This window comes from Pleurotus ostreatus, assembly GCF_014466165.1.
Source record: "Pleurotus ostreatus strain PC9 chromosome Unknown scaffold_4, whole genome shotgun sequence".
Taxonomy (NCBI): domain Eukaryota; kingdom Fungi; phylum Basidiomycota; class Agaricomycetes; order Agaricales; family Pleurotaceae; genus Pleurotus; species Pleurotus ostreatus.
In genome coordinates, this window is record NW_023503159.1 from 218115 (window position 1) to 239943 (window position 21829).

Here is a 21829-nt window from a genome sequence, read left to right on the forward strand (position 1 = left end):
TTGCCTTCAGTATTTCCGCCGATTCTGATCAGAAACTCATTCTTCTTCATGACTGCAAGCTTCAGGCCTCAGGGTTCACTGTTGCGGCATGGGCTTGCCTTTCGGAGAAAGCAAGGTGAGTCGCTCAAGACGGCGTATCGGTATAGGGGGATCATCCCCGAACGGATACCTTCAAGTTGTAGGTCCCTCGCGTGCGGGGTGATGCAGAACTTGTATAAGAGATTAGCGTACAGCTGGAGCACCTCATCCTACCCCCAATATGCCCAGCTTCGAGTGTCCGCAATGCGAGAGGCAGTTCAGATCGTCCATGGCACTCGGCGACCATTGCCGGTCAAAGGCACACGGAGCATGGTGTATACCGTGCCAAAGATGGTTCGTGAATGATCAGGCATTGAGCCAGGTACGTTGAAACTCCATGCAATGGTCGTCCTCATTGCCTACCTCTGCTATAGCATACCAATGCATCGCCGAAACACGCTTTTGATTCCGACGACAGCTCAGAAGTCTACAGCTCTGATGACGATGACACCAGCTCTGAGGAAGAGGATGATGAGGAACCTTACTGTCGAGGTTGCAGCCGCTGGTTCGTGAACGCCGCGAGTCTTCGTGCTCACCTGCGAGACAGCCCGCTCCACAACTGGTGCTTCCAGTGTTCTCGAGATTTCTCAACTGCCACCGCGTTGAATCAGGTATGAGTCACTGAACTGCTTCTTTTCCCTCCGTCCCCCTTCCCTCTCGTCACATGTACTCTTATCTCAGTCCCTTCAGCGTTCGATCGCTAACTCCATCTAATTACAGCACACTCAGTCACTTGCGCACAAGGATCGGGACTTGCAGTGTCCCTTTTGCCGCGTCATGTTCAAGAGTCCCTCTGGCGTGGCCTTCCACGTTGAGTCTGGGTGCCATAAGATCAACAGACACCAGGTCACTGCCGCCGTCCACGCCCTCGGCATCGTCCCCACCATCTCCGTCAATCGCCGCCTCCAAGGCTCCTCGAATTCCTTCCCAACGACTCTCACGACCTTCATAGCCACAGAAGCTTCGTTCAATGGGTCTAAATACGACTGCTATCTCTGCACTCGCAAATTCAAGACCCTCAGCGGTTTGAACACCCATTTGAATTCGCCGGCGCACGACAGGGACGAATTCAAGTGCCCGAAGTGCAAGAGGGAGTTTAAGTTGATTTCGGGGCTGGTGCAACACATCGAGAGCGGTGTGTGCAAAGTGGCGCAGATGAAGAAGGTGGAAGCTTATTACGAGGACTTGACGGCGGCCTTTTCAAGGGCTCTCAAATTGTAGGTTATGACAGGCTACGGAAAGGGTGTAGAATGTACAGGCGCACATGTACACAATGTATGAATGAGTCTCTCGTGGTATATTTATCTGGTAACAAATGTTGACCGCGTTCAATATGCTCACTTGACGTTCGCGGAGTCGGAGATTGGGTTTGTCGACAACCGTAAACACTACTATAGGTAATGATCGTCCCCGATGTTGTCTTGTTCTTTCTTTACCACGCGCCGAACTGGAGTCCTGAACTTGTAGTTCAGCTTGCCTGTTTCGTACGTGCTATATTGATGTTTCGCCACCCAGTAAGTTAATAAACGAGTCTATACTTTTCTATGAAGTAGAATAGTCCGACCTTCCAAAACCGAAATATTACTGTCTTCACGTCGATGGCGTAAGTCGGATGAAGGAATGGGGACTTAGGCTCATCCGTGAGTGGAATATGCCGACGGAGGGTCGACCGGTCTGGGTCGGCGACCTCACCACCCTCCTCCCATACATACGGAACAGACTTCTTACAGTTCGCGCACGACTTGAGGAACATCTCTGTGTCCTGGATGCTCTGAAAACGATATTCCTCTTGTGCCCATGGGTTGCCATAGTAGGAACTCGGCATGTCGCCGTTCCGCAGAGCCAACCATCTCCGTAGCGAGTCGGGCGGTATTCGCGCCGCCTCTTTGAACCCCACGAGGCGCGCCTGAGATTCCCGATCGCGCAGAAGCTTTTTTGTGTAGTCTCTGGGCAGGACCCAAGCGTACATGGCTTTGCGGTGGATGATTTTTTAGAAGACGAGATTGAAGGAGATAGTGCGCCGGAAGACAAGGAACAGGATGAAGATGATGTCGATTTCAGAGGCATAGCTCTTCAGTTCGAACGTCGAGACAAGGAAAGGGAGCCTGGGAGTGGTAGGATGATTCGAGGCCATTTCTTATTTACCGTATTTAGCTAGAGATATATCATACACGCAATTGCATATGGGGGAACATATGACGTGCTGTTGTGCCTGCGCGGTAAGATCATCCACTAAACTTACTACGGTCTTACAAGTCTAAGCGCTGATGGTCACATTGATACTGAGGATAACCTAGTCAATTCTATAGATCGACACCAGACTTGCATACTGTTGGACTGCGGCATACTAATACACTTCATATACGACGAACTGCTAAAATCTTGTCCCCATTACGCGTTCGCCCGGATGCCTTCAAACTCTCGAGTGAACTCATCCATAGCCTCCAGTGTCTCCAGCAGATGCCCATATGCTAGCTTCTCGTCTCGTGCAATCGCCAAAGACTGAGCCGTCCTCGCCGCGTTCTTGATTTGCCTTCCATTAACATTCTTTTTCGCGAGTTCACTAATTTCTTCTGTAGTGATATCATCCTTGGCACCAGCTTTGGCGATGAATGCCTGCCAAACTTGTTTCTTCGATTCGAAGGAAAGCTCGCGGAAGTGCAGGGCGACGTGGATTCGGGACAGGAATGCTTCGTCGAATGCCTTCACGCGATTCGTGGTTAGGAAGAGAATACCCCGGTAGTACTCAACATGGCGCAGGCTACGGGACGTGATTGAGGGAGGAATTCAAGGATAACATGATATCACTCACAAAACAGCTACCATAGCATTTCTCTCGAGATCATGGAGGGAACGTTGCTCAAGGAACACGTCGGCCTATACAACGAGTTGAGTGACCGCGTCACGGAGGTATAACAACATACTCGCCTCGTCGATCAGGACGATGGCCTTCCATGCCGTAGCAACGTCGAATATCCTCTCTAGTGCCGCGTCGAGGTCAGCCGCCTTCGTGCCCAAGTCGCCACCTCCAACGATATAGAGTGGGCGTTTGACATGTTCGCTAGTTGCCTCCGCCGAGAATGTTTTCCCTGAGGGTGGAAGGATGAGCCCGTCGAATTATGATTATCACAATAAGCGCAAGACGTACCGACACCAGGTGGACCAAAGAGGTTAATCACCAATCCATGCCCCTTCCCCTTGATGAAGTCGTCAAAGCCAAGCTCCCGATGATGTGCTTCGACGAGAGACTGGAGAAGTGTTTTTCGCCCTTGTGGAAGAACCAAATTGGCGAACGCATCGTGTGCCCAGTCAACAGGTGAAACTTTCTGAACGTTGAACTCCACTAGGGTCGTGATCGTCAGCGGGCCAGATACACAAACATAGTGACAGACGTACACCACACTTTATCAGAAAGACTGAATCCGTACACGACGGCAGGAGTCAATATCAGTTCTTCATCGGTGAGGTCCTCATCCACCTCGTTCGTTCGCGTGGTTTGGATACCTACATGAGGCAGGATTAGTATAAACTGCCGGCTAACCAGACAGTTGTGCTGACCATTGTTGGTTGTGGGTATGACGGCTTGAACGGGGTTGCCGTACATATCATATCCATCGTAGTCGCCGTGGGCGTTTCTGATGTGGGGCGGAACGGGAGCATCAGCCTTTGGCGGCAAAGGGGCAGGGAATTGGTAGTTCGCGTTGAGACGACGGAAGGTGGCTAAGGGAAGTTCACATTTAGAATCGAGTGTATAAAGTGGGGTGATACGGACGCACCTCGGTCAACCATGATTCGGCTGTTAACATTGTGGCGCACGACACGTTCGGCACACTTGAGCGCAGCATTTCCATGATATTCAACATGTTTCGCTCCTCCCGAAGACAATTCTCTCCACTTTTTACCTCGCTCTAAAAGTTGTGCTTTCAAACCCTCCGGATCGCGGTGGAATCTCAGTGGGTAAGAATCAAGGGAGGTGATCTGCACGGTACCCCTGAAGGCAAGGAGAAGGATCGTTGTTTGTACGCGTCCTACCCTGCCTACGGAGACACTCCCATTGCTGTCCGTACCCGACGCGTTGTTGGAGCCCGGGGTATTTGAGGCTTGTTTGTTATTAGAATCGACGACGTCGACGCTCTCGCAAGTTAGCGCATAGCAGGACTTCCCTTCGATGGAAGTGCGGGAGACGGAGGAGAGGGTGAAGAGACGAGGTTCGCCGGTAACTGCGCATGTCGCGAAAAATATGGTGCGCGGTACGAGGATGGCGTACAGCAGCTCAAAGGTAATTTCAGCGTGAGAGATGAGGGTCTGGATCTTCGCAAGCGTCACGCGATAATCTTGTTGGAAAGTGGAGATCAGGAGAGAGACCGATGAGTGTCGATATTTCTCTTCAGTGGTCAGGGTCTTCTGAGCGGCGAGCTTGTCGCGATATTCGATGAAGTTCGGCAAGAAGGTGATAAGTATCTCTGGCTCAAGCTCTAGTGGGTCGGAATTCCAAGAAATTCCTGGCCATGATATGATGACATCCTTGCAGGCTTGGACGATGTAGGGACTCTTGATGACGACTTTGAATGTAGGGGGTATGTTTTCTTGTTTCGGAATGGTTCGAACAATACTAGAAGCCCGTGAGCAATATTTGATATTTGAAGACATTGGTAACTTACACGAAAGCGAAGTCCTTCCATGGGTCATTGTCGCTGCCTATCAAAGGTCGGGCTTCTGGGGTGACGGTGGAGCTTGTGTTCTGAAAAGAGGGGAGGTTGAGCGACTTTCCGAATCATTAATAGATATAACGTACCCGATACTTGAAACCCTTCGACCACTTGCTATAGTAGTAGTCAACACGCTTGAGCTTCAGAGATGGCGGGGGAAGATCTGGCATCTCCTTGACTGTGGCGACTTTCGACTCAGCGTCGTCATGGTCGCCAGCGATAGTCGACCCTAAGTCAACGGACGATGACTTGGGAGATGTTCGCAAAAGTGTAGAGAAACGACGATGCATGTTGTGGGTGGCAGGTGAAGTTGGGATAGTCTCTGATGGTCTGCGAGTTTATATGTGGGGTACGTCCCTGAAAATGGATAGGGTTCAAGCGCCCAAGCTGTGAAATGACATGAGCGAGTCAGAAGTTAGAACATTAAGGCGGTGCCGCTGGTGTTCTTTCTTCTGATTCTACAATCGAAGGCTGCGTAACATGAATGCAGTATAATTAGAGGTTGACGAATAATGAGATCTGGGGTTCTTGTAATCGCATCGATGCAGAAGCATGCCTTGCTGATCGTTCCAAGACCGTGCGTCCTCATTCAGGTTCTGCAATATCGCATTACATACTTCCTTAGCTCGTACAATGTTCATAGAACTCGAAGGCATCCGTATCATTTTCAGTCGATCTGCACTTTGTTCTGCTGCCGTCAGCCGATGTTGCGACAGATTGACAAGATGGACAGGTACCTTATAAAAAGCGACGTAGCCTTTGATGTTGTTCGCCTTATCTTTGGTTTCAGGGTAGTACCTAGAGGCAATAGCATCAATATCACAAACCGTAACCAACCTTCACGCTCACCAGGCAATATCACGAACAGTCTGCCCATTGACAGTGGCACTGTAATAAGCAGCTGTCCTGTTGTCTACCAGTCAGTGGTCGCAAGGCACAGAAGGTGTTGATTTACCCTTTCCAGGGACAGACTGTACTGCATCCCGGCGATAATTAATGTTCAAGCTGTACAGAGGTCTGTGCACTAAACTCACGATGTACTAGAGTCTGTGAAATACTCTTTGTTCACAGCATCAGGCGGAAAGTAGTGATTGTTTTCCACCATCACTGTTTTGTCCGATTCAGCGAGGACAGTACCGTCGAGGACAACTTTGACCATGATGGGAAGGAAGCAAGAGCTACAGCGCTACTGCCTTTATCGGATCAATCCTATTTGGGTTTTCAGGGGGCACTTAGGAGCTGGTGATTCAACGTAACAGTGACTGGGGCCGTCTTGCTAAGATGCATAAGATGCATACAAGGTTGAACGCAGGCAGGGTGTAACAGTTATACGACAGAGCATATCACTTGCAACAATAGATCTAGCCTCCATCTAAGTACTTCTTGATCACCACGCGCACGCTTGATACGCGTTGCGCTCTCTCATTGGGCACATGAAGGTTAACATGAAGTGCCTCAACAAAACCGCACGGTGCCGCACAAACTTGCATGTACGTACAGGTGCTGCCGGACTCATTCCTAATACTCATATGCTGATGATCTACCTATGCGACTAGTTGCTTACGCCAGGCGAACGCTTCACTCGTTAGTAAGGTTAATGGGAAGAGATGTGCGTCTGGGACGCAACGGCGAAAATATTTCCCATGTTCACCAGGGCTGGAGGGCTGGGGGCGCGCTGGAGTATCTTGGCGGATTCCAGACATAGGGCCAGGAGCATTTTGCTTCCGTGATCGGTGAATAACATACAGAGACCTGACCACAAAAATAGAGCATAAAAAGGAGTGTGCGCTGACTTCCCAAAGAGACGTCCAGATAGAAGAGTAAATTCAGCATACGGAGATATCGAGAATTCATGTGGACAGCGAAGCAGGGCCAGACACGCTGAAGCAAAAGGGGATGGGGTGGGTAAAAAAGCGGAAGCAAATATGAACAAGGATGTAGGTATCTAGCCCAAGCAAGACGGAGGGGTGTACCTATGTCGTCCCGGCCGTCAAAAGAAATCGACCACACGTCTTCTTATGTCGGAAACTACACAACAACATACCACCCCCAGCCTAATACTTGATAGAAGTACTTGGAACGAAGGGGTACGTTTTCGTGTGCAGGACGCAAGAAGACGTGATGGTCGTCTCGAAAGCTAGGCGACGTACTCCAGAGTCAGCTCCGAGTTCGAAGGAAAGGGAAATATTGTTGCATACCTCTCGTTTCCAGAGCGCGGGCTATTTAAGCGTTTACTGTCCAGGTCTGACGCACCCCTGACGACACGATTGGCGACACGCGCGGACACACTGACGGTCTTACCCTCTGCCGGACGCGTTTCATCGCACGACATTGAAGACATGTTCATACAGCGGATGGAAAAGTGGCCCACCATTCTAACAGTATATCCACGTACACTTATTGGCAAGGAGAGTCGAACCACTGAATGGGGCCAGGAATGCTTTAGATGGATAGATGGTACGTGATAGCGGACCACGGTGATGTAAATATGGGTGGGCGAAGGACTGAGTGCGTGCCTATGCGGCGTTGATCGATGCGAGGGAGGGAGGTGCGGCTGTTCCAGACTGCACGTTTTGGGGGTTGTATGATGTCGGTTATGTGCATTGAGGATGTGGGGCCGGGTCACTGCTAGGCGTTCGTGTCGTGTACCAAGTCTATGAGTGCTTGGTGCGCACGCGTGGTACTGGAAACTGAATCGATAGAATCAAAATCTCGGGGATAACTTGACGCTTATTCAGTGGCTACGCGGCTTGGGGAGAAAGCACACGGTGCATTTCGTTATTTTTCTTGGGGAGACGTCCGTAAGAACATATGTTCACGGAAGCCCTTCGTGTAAGCGCGATGGGCCACATTGCTATGAGAACATTGGAGATTGGGAAGAGGCCATGTCATGAGGCGAGGCATACGTACAAGGTCCCCAGAAAGCTTCGGCCGACTCGCAAGGATATTAGGCAAATGAAAATAGATGAAAATACGTCCGCCCTGTCCGTGCAACACAGAAAATTCGTCAGTGTAATTTCCGCCGGCTGAAAATTGTCGGATATCATACCCCAAGGCATCTTCACGATCAAGATCGCCTCTCGCTTCATACAACAGTCGATCTGTGGTACTGAATCCGGGGGCATGGGCCTGTTGGAATGTTCTTTTCATCGATGACATGTCTTGTAGATCTTCAAGGCCAGGCGTAACGCATCTGAGCATCGATGGCGAGGACTCGTGGACCGATACCGTCAAGACATGCATTTGGGGTCGCGCCTCGACTGGTATACCATGGAGCAGGTGTACCCTTGAATAGCAAGTGGGTGCCGCATGTATCTTGGTGCGCACAGTGTTCTGTTTTTTTCCTGCGAAACGGATATTAATAGAGTTGTATTTCTACATCTCGCGGCCTCCCATTGGGCGAGAGCTATGGTACTATGAATTCGTGCACAGTCAGACAAAAAGTGAATGAATAAACGATGACCTCCGAGTCGGATGCTCACCACAAGGCCTTGGCAGGAGGAAACTGCACGGAAGAGGCCATCATCGCAGTCATGAGACCTGTGGTTCACGCGTTGGTGCACCTACACATCCTACAACTTTTGCAGTCCCCTGGGGAAAGTCGCTGTGAGTTGAAAACATATCGGTGGGTCGTCTGACCGTGAGAATAGTGATTGCAACGGAAACAGCTCCCACAGTCAATCTCGCTAGTTTCTTCATTAATTCCGTCAACTAATTCCTCAAATGCCTTTCGACAAATCAAAGGTTTCACTCCCTCGTGAAGATGTCGAATCCACTCCGTTAACATCGGGCGAGGAGCAAGACCACGATGAGCAGCCGCCTTCACCAACTTCAGGCAACGCTTTTGTGCGCTATCTGCACGAGGTAGCGGAGCGGGACCCCCGCTTTTACCAGGAGACGCCATCCGCGACGAAGAGGGTTCTTCTGCTCGCATTTGTGGCTCTACTGTTCTGGCTGGCTTTTTCCATGCGCCGGTCCATGATGATGGCAGCCTTCGGGGCAGAGGCAGAAGCGGGCAAGTCCGATCGGTGAGCATGGCCCAATCGACCTGCTGCGTGTTCGCTAAGAAATCCAATTCATAATTACAAGCTACTCCGACGAGTACATGTTCAGACCCGCAGCTAGCCCAATCATCGCGGAGACTATGAAAGATGGCAGTGTTCACTTCAAGGGGGCCTTACCTACCGCTCTCTAAATAAGGGGGTGAATGGGGTGGATGCCTCATTTCCGCAGTAGGAAGGATTGTCAGCTTTCGCGGGGCGAAGTTCTGGTGGACCGTGCACATGAGGCCTGTCTTGTAAAGCTATATCGGTGAGCATCTCTGGCCATCAGATCCCACCCTCCGCTTAGCTACCCCTCTTTCCCCAGAGATATCACAACCACGTTCTTTTACCGCCGTAACATTCATTCCGGATTTTGTTCACAGATTTTTCTCCGTCATATTCCACGATTCTAGCCCTTGTTCGTAATACCAAGTTATCTCTGGACTTAGGCTCTGGACTCTCTGCTTGAAGCCCTTTCGGCTTGGGACACTGTTCTTCTACCTACCTATCTGCCGAAGTGTTTATTATTTACGTCCGCTTCGTTCCTGGGCCGCTGATGGATCACTGAAAGGTTTAAGAGCAGATGGACGTTCGTGTGATTGCTTTCCACACTTCCCGCTTAGTTGGATACAGGGCGTGTTTGGAGTCTAGATGGAGGGACATCTGACATGTCCACCACTCTCGGTTAACTTTATGCTATATGTCGACCGTTATTTTGCCCTGGATTCGTAAGGTATACGAAATCTCAGGCTTTTGGGATCTTCACAACGCTAACACACATTCACTACTGCAGGACTTGTTGTGGACTCGCTCAGTACGGGGCGTCTATCCCACCCCCTTACAACCCAGCTTGACGAGAACGATCGCAAGATACGGTGCCGTTGCACGAGGTGACTTTGGATTCTGACTTCGCCGTGAGCTGCGTTTTCACATCTATCGCACGGCGTGTATCTATCGTGCCTTTTTGGGCTTCCGTGGCTTTGTCTGCACGCTACTCCCCGGATTGGGAACTTCTCCGCTCGTACAGAGGGTCGTGTTTCATTCAGTCGCCCGCTTCTCTTATTGGCCTCCTGAGTCCTCACCGACCAAGACCGGCAACTCGTTTAGCAGAACGAGGCACGAATATCTGCAATGAGCGCGCTGCTCGAAGGGATTCCTCGTCCCCTTCATGGGCTAGCCATAGCAACCGCGGATATTCCATGAATTCTGGGTTTCTTTACTTTACAGCTTTATAATCCACAGGTACAACCGAAGTTTCCTTTCCCACTACTTCTAACAATGGGGGGCGAGTATCAGTGTTGCGACGGCGAAGTCAATGGCAAGTGTACCCACTGTGTTTTATCGAGCACCTTACAAATACTTGACGTAGAAATCCTTGAACGTAGCCTCAGTGCCAGCGTCATTCTTTGGGCCGCAAACCATCACTCCAACCCGCCACTGGTGATGAGACAAATCCACCGAATGGTGATTGAACCCTTTCACTTCCCTCATCATGAGGAGATCCGGCGATGCGCCCTGGACATCAAATGGCTCGCGGGAAAATAAATGGAATACCCGCACGGTAGGCCCAAGCCGTACGATGCGAATAAACAGCCAGTATGGGTCTTCAGAGAGTTGCGACGTATTCTTGGAAGCGAGTGCAATCGACCAATCGGACCAATGGGATGCAACGACGCCCCTGCAGCCCTCATGATAAGTGTGCAGCCTAATACGCATCGAGAGATCTGATCATACCCAATCCATTGCTTCCCATCGTCCATCTCTACCCCTGTTTTGATCCATGAGGATTCCTCACCATCGCTGTCGTCCGCGACGACCATCAAGCATCCCTGATCGTACTGCACTCCCCATTTTCCCTGGATCCAAACCCCCGCTTCGAACGACTTGTTCCCATCGATAGGGACAGCGTAGAACGCTCCCGTGTGCCTATTCGCCGCTTCCTCGCCTGGGCTCGCAGGGATCCTCCAGTAGTCGGTATTTGGAAGTGCCTGGATGATTGCCGTGCTGGGCGTGATACGGATAGACGTGGCTGGAGGGCTGAGACGAAAGCTTTGGGAATCAAAACCTTTGTAGACGGTAGTTTCAGTCGTCATGTTAGCTTGCGTATCGTTGAACACGGCCTTCTGTTATACTCGGAGAAAGGACCAGATGACCCCGTAGGCCACACGTGCTGTACCCGTGGTAGCTTCGCCATTGGCGAAAGAAAATGTGACACGCTGCAGCAGTCGTCATTGATGATATGGGAGCAAACCTACATTGCTAGGATTTTTTCTGGGTCCCATTATGTTCCATGTTCTTCCATTCTCGCTAGTAGAGAAAGAGAGGAACGATGCAAGATGAAGGAATAGGGGCGCACGTGCGCGTGAGAAAGCGCGAGAATTCCGTTCAGGGGTCTTCCACAGGCTGCCTCCTCGTACCTCCCACATTCGCAAATGGTGCAGGATATGGCTACGTCTTTGTCAAGTATTAAACATGAACCTTTGGCGCAGTGGTAGCGCGTGTGATTCCAGTGGCCCTCGTTTCCCGGAATATCCACAAGGTCGTCCGTTCAATCCGGGCAAGGTTCAACACATACTTTTTTCTTGATTCTGGTACCAGCGGATATTTGTTCGGAATTCTGTTCTTCATATCAGGATAACGACTCTATGTCTTCATTCAAACATGAAATGCACTTTACTTCGCTTCAGAATTGTGCGTGTGGTGTGATCATCTTCCAGTCCCTGTCTTCTCCTGTCTCCTATAATGCTCACGTGGTTTGTAGTTCATAATTATTAGCGAACGCTCCGCCTCGTCGTTTCAATCTAGTGTGCGTCGTTTCAATCTCCAGGTACACTGCTTACCGACAGAAATAATGCTAATAGGTCTCAAATTTCAATCTTCAAACTTCTGATGCGGGTGCGACCGCTTTGCCAGTCTCTGGGGGACCAAGTCTAAGTCTGACAGTCGCGGCCAAGGGACTGCCAGATGTACGGCGTCCAAGGCCTTTGGATGAAATCCCATAGTGTCCATGTACTCGAAGCTCGCCAGGTCACGTCGCCGAGCCATTGGGCGTTTCCGGTCGGTCGAACCTGTTCTCCTTACTTTCCAGATCTTTGGGAGAGCAGTGAGCGCGACACTCTCGTCCCAAGGTTTCTTTCTGCAGTTCCTCGTCGAGTATTATCATCACGACGAGCGACTCTGTCTGGCCCTGGCAATCAACTTCGCTTGACCAGTAGGCGTAGGCAGAATATCCCTAGAGCGGGGATTTAGCTGTGATCGCAGTTCCACGACGGATATTTTGTGGATGTGACCATATCCACTTCGTACGGCGGCCTCAAACAAGGTGTGCCCTATACTCGTATGCCCTCGCTAACAATTGTTATCGCATGCTGGCACGCCTATCACTCTAATGCTGGCACGCCTATCACTGTGAGTACACTATCCTTACGTCGAAGCGAAGCGACTCAACCACTATTAGTTTCAGAGAAGGGAGAAGGGGGTTCGTTGACAACCCCCATAAATACCGCCACCCACGGCCGCCTTTCTCTCCCCCAACTCTCCCCTCCATGGTGGCCAGAACGCCGACATAGATACTGTGCGGGCCCTGAAAGGCCATTACGTTGACTTCGTTGCAGAGGCCTTCTATCCGATATTGGGCATGGAGGCTCAACATCTACCTGATTGCATGTTTCCGAACACATGTATTGAACTGCGAACCGTGGATCGCATAAACAACTCCCAGGCCTTAGCGGTCACGGCCCTGGACGAGTTCGCCGACACAAACGACTTCTCGATGGCGTGCCCCTCCTGGCCTACCAGTCTCGTCTCCAGAGTCTATTGGCCTTCGTCGATGGATAAGAAGAAGATACAACGGCGACAATTTGACTATCGATCATCCGACCCCTCTACCTGGACTGTTTGGGCGTTCCCCGTATCCCAGTGCACTACCTATTCTTGGTCGGCCGCCTCTCGAAACATGAAGTCCCCGCCCCCGGATAACTGCTGCTTGGAAACGTCGTGATCGGACTACATCGTGGACTCGAACGCACAGGTTCTCACAAGCATACTACAAACTCAAAGTTCATCGCGTCCTCCCGTGGACGATCGAGGCCGCAAGAACGTTCTTCTCATTTCCCATCACAGCTTCGAATCTCCAAACCGATTACTCGATTCCGCACACTCCGGTCAGACTTGGTTCTGGCGGCTTGTCGGCCAGTGAACATGGAGACTTGAAGCTTTAAAGTGTTGCGATAAGAGGTCAATTCGCCGTCGCCTTGTCACGCTGTTCTGCCGTAGGTGGCTCGGTCGGCGATCTAGCCCTCGGCGTACAGAGTCAATCGGAAATGCGAGTAAAAGCAGACTCAGGTACGTATCTTCTCTAAATTTGCTCTTTCCGCGATGTACGATCCCTGACGGTGCTCCAGACCGCGTGTAATCATAGGCCTCAAGCATGAGTGGTCGTACGAGGATGCCGTTAGCAAGGACATACGTCTGTCTATTACAAATTGCCCCGTTCCTCCAGACAACCTTGCTCGTTGTATGTTGATCATCCCACGCGGAGCAGTGTCTCGACCAATCAAGGACATCTTGGCTTGTTCGAGAAATCCAAATGAGGAGTCAATCAAGCAAGTGCGTCAGATCGCCGTGTTGCAGATGTGTAACTTAGTGATATGCTCTAGATGATTCGAGCTGACCTTCTCTATAAGCTCCATGGACAACATGCTAATGCCCGGCTATTTGGCCAATGTCATCACCTTCGTGAAATCCGTCTTAGGTTCAATATCATGCATGTTTATTCTCTTAGGTCGAGACGCCTCCATGACTTACTCTCCAACAAAGCCGCCTTCAGGTCGTTGAACGTTTGTGGCATCTTTTGATTCCGTAGGTTGGGCGGTGAAGATCGCGTGGTGATCCACTGATTGACAAAGTTAAAACTGCTATTGGTCAGCAGTTGCGGCCAGTCTGCATGCATACGGAGGTTCTAGGATGACTTCTATTCATTCATTAACTCATCCAACCTCGCCCTCCTTTTTTCGCTTGAGAGATTTTCGTGCTTCCGACGTGTCATATATCTCGCGTCGAAAACCAGCGGCTAAGAAATTCGCTCACCTACGAGATGGAGACTGATGAGGGTTGACTCAACACGCGCTGTTGACCGGGACGGCTCCTGCCGCTCAGTCAGCGAATCTAGTATTGTTGCTTGCCTCACGATTCCCAATATGAATAAAGTGGGACAGTGCAGCGGGTTGGAGTCGCTCAGGTACGTATTTCCACTCGGCTCACCATTTTTACATGTATGATATCCGGCGCAGATCATCGGCCCGCTGAAGCTCTCAACACGCCCAATGAACGCGGATGCCGTTGGAAAGGGTAGCGGTGTGGTGTCGCTCAATTGAAATGTTTCTAGTTTCTCCGGCCAGCCTTACTCAGTGAAGGATAATCATCCCACGGGGAGCGGCGTTTTGACGAATCGATCCTTAGCCAGCCAACAACGTATCAGTTACATACGGCAGTCCTGGAAGATGTCCACCTTACCACTTGACCAAGAAGGCCATCTAGACTAGATCGAGAAACCTGAATGGGAGTTAATCAAGTACGTTTGCAGATCGACACATTGCAGAGGCATAACTGAGCGATATGTTTTAGATGATTGGCTTTTGGAGTTCCACATGCAACATGCACATTCTCACCTGTTTTGCGGTCGAAATTGTAGCTCTTGGATCGTGAAACTGACGACCCGTGGTACCAGTCCTGCAGAACTAATCTTTGGTCTAATATTGTGCAAGTTCATTTGGTCAAGTTGAGACTACTCACGTCTCATTCTCCAACATAGCATCCTGGTGCGCCTCTCGGTCATCTATCCACCCGCTCATCGCCGCAACTTGTCAAAGCATATGCCGACTCCAGATGCCAATTGCTGAACCCTTGTGAACCCTTTTGTATTCCGTAACTTGGGCGGGGTACGTCGCATGGTGTTCCCTGCATCAACATAAGGGGAATCTGCTATCGGTCAGCAGTTGCGGCTAGTATACACATGGTTGTTCTGGGAGGGCTTCTATTCATTCATTAATTTGAATGAAGGACGCCCCTCTGATCGGTTCGAAGGGTTTCCATATAGGTGCTCTTGCATCCTACCGTCTCGTATCCAAACCCCCTGGGTAGAGAGATCCGCTCGCATCTTCTGCCAGACTTTGGTCCAAGTCCTTGCCATTTGGTGAGTTCGACACTTTCTCAATGTCAGCTCCAACACCTTCTTGCTTGTTTCCTAGAGAACTCAGAGGACGTTCGTACCTGACACACCCACGCCACGCACTTCTCCCCAGAAAGCCTAGATTCTGGGGAATAATCACGCTATCTGCTCGATGTGATCCCTAGCAATGATGTCCGCCTCTGTCTTGCCCGCGGGGGATGAGGTACTGAGTAGCCTAGCCTTAAATATGCCCATCTGCTAAAACGGTACTCGTAGCAATGCTTCCAGAAATCATCCTTTTCGTCGCCTTCTTGTTCACGGTCTGGAGCTATGTGACAAAGAAAGCTCAACGGACGCCGCCGCTCCCTCCAGGGCCTAGGAAGTACCCAATCATCGGGAATCTGTTGAAAGTCCCGAGCGACAATCATTGGGTTGTATACGACAGGCTCGCCAAAGAATGCAGTACGTCACATCACCGGTCTTCATCACTCGAGCTTGTGGCTTAATTGTTTATCAGACTCTGATATCATCCACCTCAGCGTCTTTGGCAATTCGGTGATCGTATTGAACTCATTCGCAGCGGCTACCGAGGTTCTAGACCGCCAATCCTCGATCTCATCTAGTCGGTGAGATCCGCCAGTTACTTCCTACACCGCACGATGTGTTTAAATGTTTTATTTACTTGCAGCCCTTTAGGAACCATGATAGGCGAAATGTTAGGAAACCCATGCCTGTTATTCCGCCCCCGCTAATGAAATGGACATTTAGCATGGGTTGGAAATATATCTTTAGCCTTCAGCCGTACGGCCAACGGTGGCGAGACAGTCGCAGGATGTTTTGGCAAGAGTTTCATCCCGAACATGGTAGGGCTCACCATCGCCCCATTCAACTCCGTTGCTCGCGGGACCTCATTCGACGCCTCTATGAATCACCCATCGACTTCCAAAACCATGTCCGCCAGTAAGTAGTCCAACATTTGCTTGGATACCATTCAACTTCCCTTTCGTAGTGCGATCGGCGCAGGTATCATCTCAGTCCTATACGGCCTGGATATTCAAGAGGAGGACCCCAACATTACCATGGTCGACGACGCTCTGAAACACATCAACGTTGGACTTATAGGCACCTGCATGGTCGATCTTTTCCCCTTTCTCAGACACATCCCACGATGGGTGCCAGGCGCAGGCTTTCGGGCCATTGGGGAGAACGCGGCACGCGACCTAAATTTGTTAATCGATGTCCCATATTCACAAACGCGCAAGTTGCTTGTGCGTATTCTATATCTCCGAGGGACGTGCAGATGGGAAACCCAGCTCACTCACGTATGTATATAGGCAGAAGGTCGCGGAGAATCGTCTTTCATTCATCGAACTTTGAGCCGTGGACCGATACCTGATGGAGGGATGGAAGAACGTATTTTGAAGGAGGCGGCGACGACGACATACATAGGTATGTCTGTACCGCTTGTTAATGTGGCCATGGTGTCTGACGCGCGTGCAGGGGCAAATGAAACGTCCAAGCTGCCAATGACGCTACTTTTTGCGATGATGGCGCAGAATCCGGATGTACAAACGAAAGCTCAGCAAGAGCTCGACCAGTATCTAGACCATCGGCGCCTTCCAGAGTTTGGAGACGAGATTCACCTGCCGTACACTTACGCAGTGTTGCTAGAACTTCTAAGGTATCCTTCTTGTAGTTAATCACTTTGACTTCCGTGGCTGAATCCTAGGAAGGTTGGAGCCGACCGCACCCCTCGGTGAGCTTTGAATTCGTCGAAATTTAAGTATAACCCACCCGTATTATTCAGGTCTTCCCCGCAGCCTTGTCTCCGACGGTGAATATAAGAGCTATCACCTTCCTAGCGGATCAATTGTATTCTACAACATTTGGTATACATTTCTATTTCTCTCGGATGGTGCGGCCGCTGATGCACCGTAGGGCGATTCTCCATGATGAAACGACGTTCCCTGAACCCGAAAAGTTTAGTCCTTCGCGTTTCTTAAAGGATGGGGTGATCGACACTCAACTAAAGGACCGTGTTATGGCTACGTTTGGCTTCGGGAGAAGGTGCACCTACTCTCAGTTGCAGGGATTTTGCTGACATATCGTTGCAGGGTTTGCCCGGGTCGATACTTTGCCTTGGATAATTTATGGCTAAATTTGGCCTCCATCCTTTCGGTATACACCATGAGCAAGGCTGTCGACGAAAGCGGCCAACAAATTGAAATCGACCTTGAATATACGGCCGATCTTAACCGGTTCGTACATGCACACTATTATATCGTTCGGCACTGACGAGTGTCTTCGAGTAGGCATGTACTCCCATTCAGATGTTCCATCACGCCTCGTTCTGAGAAAGCCGAAAATCTGATTCACGGTTGTCGCCTTTGAACCATAAACACCATACATGTTATGATCGTATTCCATCCCTCTGTTACCTTTATCTGTATCTGTACTTGGTGTATAAGATTTGACCGTTATGCTGTATGCCGCACTGTGGCCTTGAAATGGATTTGACCCCGGGCTTCGGACGTCTTGTCGTAGCCTTGAGGGAGGGACGGGACAAGCGGGATCAACTTCGCCTGACCGTCCACCGTCAAATCATCATATGGAAGCAGAACTGAAGGTCTGGAGGAGCTCGTGAGGCAGCGACTATGACGACGGCAAGAATCAGGTATACTGCACGGATACTTGTAAATGAGAAACTAGACGAGAGGTTTGACGGGTGATGCTACTCCTCAGTCCTCCCCTATCGTCTTCTCCCCTTTGTCTTCAGACTCATCAGGGTCGTCAGGGTCGCTCTGCTCTTCAGAATCCGAACAGGCATCCTCATCCGTTTCCTCTGATTCACCTTCGTTCACCTCCCCGCCCGCCTCATATAGGAATGGATCAAAGAGGTCGCAGTTTGCACACGATTTTGCGTAAAACAGTGCCTCCTGAATACTCTGACCTCGGAATTCATCGTCCACGACCCTCCCGCTGATCATGTGATGTATCAACTCTTCGACGACCCATGAATTGAATTCATGATGGGGCACACTGGCGGGCGCAGCTATACTAGTACAGGAAATGGTATCTCGATGAAAAACTAGACAAGTAATTTGGCGGGTGATGTGACTCCTTTGTCCCCCGCTATAGCATCTTCCTCTGTGTTCTTTGCTTCCTCGGAATCATCCTCAGCGTCCGGATCACTTTCCTCTTCGCCGTCATCCCCAGAGGACTCATCATCTTCCTCGCCGCCCCGCTCGTATACAGGCGGGTCAAATAGGTCGCAGTTTGCACACGACTTTGTATACATTAGTGTCTCCTGTATACTCTGGCTTCGATATTTCTCGTCTGCCCATCGCTGGCCTTGTACGAAGGTGTGGGGAATGTCGCCAGTATGAAGAGCCAGCCATCTTGGTTGCTCGTTTGGCGGACCCGGAATTCGAGCCACCTTCTTGAATTCCGCAAGGCGCGCCTGGAAGTCGGCATCGAGGAAAAGTGTGGTCCCATAGTTTCGGGGGAGTAGCCAGGCATACATACACCTACGATCTCCAACCCAGACAGGGCGAATCTCCATAGGCATATTCCACTCGCGAATGAGCCTGAGACCGAATTGCTTCATCAGAGCCATTCCGTCGACGTGAAGACAGTAGTTTGTCTGTTGCCTTGGTAGGTCAGACTGTTCTGCTTCGAAGAAAAGCTTGGACTCGTTCATAACGAAGCCCGGAAAGTATTGGGGGCCGTAGGGTTTGAATCCCATACTGTATGTTAGCGTGAACAATTTAATACGAGCAAACAACGAGAGCTGTACTTACCTCTGAGTCGGAAGAGAGGCTGATTTATCAATAAGTAATTCAAACCACCGATTTCGAGCTCCGCAGTTTATTATGCCATTTTGCCTTGGTTCAGACTGTGCTGCCTCAAAGAAAAGCACGGATTCGTTCATTACGAAGCCCGGGAAGTACTGGATACCAAAGGGTCTGAACGCCATTTGATCTGACTGTATGAAGGTGGCAGTGTTGTTCTATTTTTTTGAAAGCAAATTGATGAATATTTCTCTCACTTGAAATCCGTCACTTGAGGCTCCCTGGGCCTGCGATGAATTCCCTCTCGGGAGATAACCCGCGGAGACGAGACAGTTAGACGGCTTACTAGCGCTCGATCATCCAGAAGGGCGCTATAAGTATCAGCGTGAATATCTGGGCCATGATAGTTTTCCTGCTCAAGGAGGGTGATAACACGATTGACCGTAATTAAATATGAGGTCCGTCGACGCATTGTACGAGGTATAAAGATTATAAGACACGATTTAAGAGACCACTACACAAGGAATGTGACTATTCCAAGGCCTGTTTAATTTTGTCACCCTCTTCATCATCTCCGTCGTCTTCTTCCCGACCACTGTAATCTTCTTCCCCGCTGTCCGAGTTGACATCCTCTCCTTCGGCTTCGTCTTCGTCTTCTTGGTCATCATCTACCGCACCACCCTCCTCCCACACGTATGGATCCGACTTGTCACAGTTTGCGCACGAATTCAAGTACAACGGCGTGTCCTGTATACTTTGGCTCCGAAATGCCTCGTCTGCCCACCGCTTGCCAGGGACGAAAGTATGGGGCAAGTCGCCGTCACGAAGGGCCAGCCATCTAGGTTGCTCGTTTGGAGGACCTGGGATTCGAGCCACCTCCTTGAATTTCGCGAGCCGCGCCTGAAATTCGGAATCGAGAAAAAGCGTGGTCCCGTAGTTGCGGGGCAGGAGCCAGGCGCACATACATTTACGATCTCCAACCCAGACAGGGCGAATCTCCATAGGCATATTCCACTCGCGAATAAGCTTGAGGCCGTAATCCATCATCAAGGCCATTCCATCCACATGAAGACAGTAGTTTTTCTTCGGCCTAGGAAGGTCCGACTGTTCCGCTTCGAAGAAAAGCTTGGATTCGTTCATGACGAATCCAGGGTAGTATTGAACATGGTAGGACCCAAATCGCATTCTGCTTGTCAACGTGATTGGTGATCTTTAACTGACGAAGAGGGTACTTACTTGTGTATGAAAGAAGGCAAATGTTGCGGGTGATTGAGTGAATCTGCCCGCGGATATGTTATACCATTATGCACTAAATAAGCGATTGAACGGCTTTCAAACTCTGAATCTGCGGTCACGCCTATGACGGTCGTTATCAGACAATAATGATAGGAAAACCAGCCGGAGCACATGAGGAGCCATGAACAACCACGAATCATCCTTATTCATGATGAACACTATGAACAAACAAGATTATCCCAGAACTTGTAATAATCTACACTGAACAACCATGAAAATAATGTACTTATGACTGAATAGCAATGAATAGTTGCCATCAGCCATAGTAAATCACTCACAAACCATTTGCTGTTCATGGAAAGATGTGTAGATCATGCAATTAATTTCATTCACTTCACTCAATAATCATTTGATAATTTCCGAGTGAATAGCGGTGAACAACGGTGAACATCTCTGATCTGGAATGTTCCCCCTGAATGAACACCAGCACGTGCATACATATCCAAACTGGGAGGTCCCCTGACAAAGTCTAATGCCTCTTTTCTTCATTTTCCAGATTGTTGTTATACTGATACATTATCAAGCCGGTTGTTATCTTTTCTCCTGATTGTTGTTAGGAGCCACACTCGCAGAGGGGCTCGGGGATACGCGGACCTGCGGGTGTGCAGTTCCACATAGAGGTGCGGAGGGAAACAAGGGAGCAAGGACGTACAGGCTTGGCTTCAGCTACTGGCTGTGCCTCCCACACTCTTGTGTGCCCTGTATCTCCAGAGGGGATCCTACGCGGGTACTAAGGGTACAAGCAGAGGCGAGGGGATGCAAGGGAGAGACCTCAGTAGAGAGGCGGGGATGCAAGTGCGGAAAGGAACTAGTATTCAAACTAAGGTAACTGTAGGTACGGTACAAGACTATATACTGATGTTATAGGCGCATCCAAGGAACCCCTTAGGGGCAACTAGAGGCGCATCCACGTGCACTCCCAGCTATGGGCTCGGGCCGCGTACACACGCGGCCGCGCGGACTTCTCGGATTACGGACTAAGTACATCTTCGAGCACACTGTAGTTACTATGACCAGACTCATTGCTGTTTCATGAACGTCCGGACTCCGTGTGTTCCCCAGTATATATTCCTGTACTGTACATACAGTTACCTTAGTTCAAATATTAGTTCTTTCTGCACTCGCATCCTCGCCTCTCTATTGAGGTTCCCCGTCGCATCCCTTCGCCTCCGCCCGTACCCTTGGTACCTGTGTAGGACTCCTCCTGGAAATACAGGGCACGCAAGAGTGTGGGAGGCGCAGCCAGTAGCTGAAGCCAAGCCTGTACGTCCTCACTCCCCTTGTTTCCCCTCCGCGCGTCTACGTGGAACCGCGCACCTGCGGGTCCACGTATCCCTAAGCCCCCGCGAGTGTGGCTCTTAACAACTGAGGAACACATGGTAGCCGTGCGTTCATGAGACAGTTAGTAGTCCGGTAGAAATAAGTACTGCATGCTTGAATATGTACAAGTCCAGAGTCCGTGACATGTCCGTGTAGCCACATGTATGTGCGGCCCAAGTCCGTAGCTGGAACACACGTTAGTAGCCCCTAAGGGGCCTCCTGGATGTGCCTATAACAATCGTCTACAACCGTCCTCAACTTCATGGACACTAACCGGCCACTTTTCCCCCCTCATGAAGGCAGTTGTTCACAGTCCACCTGCCCCTGTCCTGGATACTGCTTCATTAGTGGAGATAGGTACTCAAGTAAAGTACATGTCTTTCTGTGAATGAATCAACCGAAGCTTCAATTTTTTTGTAGGTA

At 50.2% G+C, this 21829-nt stretch overlaps 10 protein-coding genes and 1 non-coding gene across 11 annotated transcripts; 5 read left to right on the forward strand and 6 right to left on the reverse strand.

Annotated features, from left to right (window-relative positions):
• Positions 1-259: 259 nt before the first annotated feature.
• PC9H_005899 (uncharacterized protein) lies at positions 260-1299 on the forward strand (the record flags this gene model as incomplete). Its single annotated transcript, XM_036775457.1, has 3 exons — positions 260-400; positions 453-689; positions 799-1299. 3 exons carry the CDS (start codon positions 260-262, stop codon positions 1297-1299), a joined length of 879 nt encoding a protein of 292 aa, XP_036631476.1.
• Positions 1300-1597: 298 nt separating this feature from the next.
• Positions 1598-2047, reverse strand: PC9H_005900 (uncharacterized protein; the record flags this gene model as incomplete). The annotated part of the gene is made up of 1 exon (XM_036775458.1): positions 1598-2047. One exon carries the CDS (start codon positions 2045-2047, stop codon positions 1598-1600), a length of 450 nt encoding a protein of 149 aa, XP_036631477.1.
• A 422-nt stretch (positions 2048-2469) lies between these two features.
• On the reverse strand, positions 2470-5077 carry PC9H_005901 (uncharacterized protein; the record flags this gene model as incomplete). The annotated part of the gene is made up of 9 exons (XM_036775459.1): positions 2470-2839; positions 2891-2955; positions 3007-3167; positions 3227-3421; positions 3475-3582; positions 3637-3798; positions 3855-4690; positions 4740-4819; positions 4874-5077. 9 exons carry the CDS (start codon positions 5075-5077, stop codon positions 2470-2472), a joined length of 2181 nt encoding a protein of 726 aa, XP_036631478.1.
• A 377-nt stretch (positions 5078-5454) lies between these two features.
• Positions 5455-5946, reverse strand: PC9H_005902 (uncharacterized protein; the record flags this gene model as incomplete). Its single annotated transcript, XM_036775460.1, has 5 exons — positions 5455-5478; positions 5525-5585; positions 5637-5693; positions 5743-5763; positions 5822-5946. The coding sequence occupies 5 exons, from the start codon at positions 5944-5946 to the stop codon at positions 5455-5457; spliced, it is 288 nt and encodes a 95-aa protein (XP_036631479.1).
• A 2564-nt stretch (positions 5947-8510) lies between these two features.
• Positions 8511-8982, forward strand: PC9H_005903 (uncharacterized protein; the record flags this gene model as incomplete). The annotated part of the gene is made up of 2 exons (XM_036775461.1): positions 8511-8815; positions 8877-8982. 2 exons carry the CDS (start codon positions 8511-8513, stop codon positions 8980-8982), a joined length of 411 nt encoding a protein of 136 aa, XP_036631480.1.
• A 1198-nt stretch (positions 8983-10180) lies between these two features.
• Positions 10181-10923, reverse strand: PC9H_005904 (uncharacterized protein; the record flags this gene model as incomplete). Its single annotated transcript, XM_036775462.1, has 2 exons — positions 10181-10508; positions 10565-10923. The coding sequence occupies 2 exons, from the start codon at positions 10921-10923 to the stop codon at positions 10181-10183; spliced, it is 687 nt and encodes a 228-aa protein (XP_036631481.1).
• A 381-nt stretch (positions 10924-11304) lies between these two features.
• PC9H_005905 lies at positions 11305-11397 on the forward strand. The gene has a single exon. It is a non-coding gene; the product is annotated as a tRNA-Trp (tRNA).
• A 772-nt stretch (positions 11398-12169) lies between these two features.
• PC9H_005906 (uncharacterized protein) lies at positions 12170-12830 on the forward strand (the record flags this gene model as incomplete). The annotated part of the gene is made up of 3 exons (XM_036775463.1): positions 12170-12238; positions 12288-12308; positions 12387-12830. The coding sequence occupies 3 exons, from the start codon at positions 12170-12172 to the stop codon at positions 12828-12830; spliced, it is 534 nt and encodes a 177-aa protein (XP_036631482.1).
• Positions 12831-15277: 2447 nt separating this feature from the next.
• Positions 15278-17390, forward strand: PC9H_005907 (uncharacterized protein; the record flags this gene model as incomplete). The annotated part of the gene is made up of 12 exons (XM_036775464.1): positions 15278-15461; positions 15517-15625; positions 15688-15714; positions 15768-15959; positions 16009-16267; positions 16334-16448; positions 16500-16680; positions 16733-16755; positions 16807-16888; positions 16938-17066; positions 17114-17257; positions 17312-17390. The coding sequence occupies 12 exons, from the start codon at positions 15278-15280 to the stop codon at positions 17388-17390; spliced, it is 1524 nt and encodes a 507-aa protein (XP_036631483.1).
• Positions 17391-17737: 347 nt separating this feature from the next.
• Positions 17738-18975, reverse strand: PC9H_005908 (uncharacterized protein; the record flags this gene model as incomplete). Its single annotated transcript, XM_036775465.1, has 3 exons — positions 17738-18056; positions 18089-18745; positions 18800-18975. The coding sequence occupies 3 exons, from the start codon at positions 18973-18975 to the stop codon at positions 17738-17740; spliced, it is 1152 nt and encodes a 383-aa protein (XP_036631484.1).
• A 346-nt stretch (positions 18976-19321) lies between these two features.
• On the reverse strand, positions 19322-19975 carry PC9H_005909 (uncharacterized protein; the record flags this gene model as incomplete). Its single annotated transcript, XM_036775466.1, has 1 exon — positions 19322-19975. One exon carries the CDS (start codon positions 19973-19975, stop codon positions 19322-19324), a length of 654 nt encoding a protein of 217 aa, XP_036631485.1.
• Between the last annotated feature and the right edge of the window lie 1854 nt (positions 19976-21829).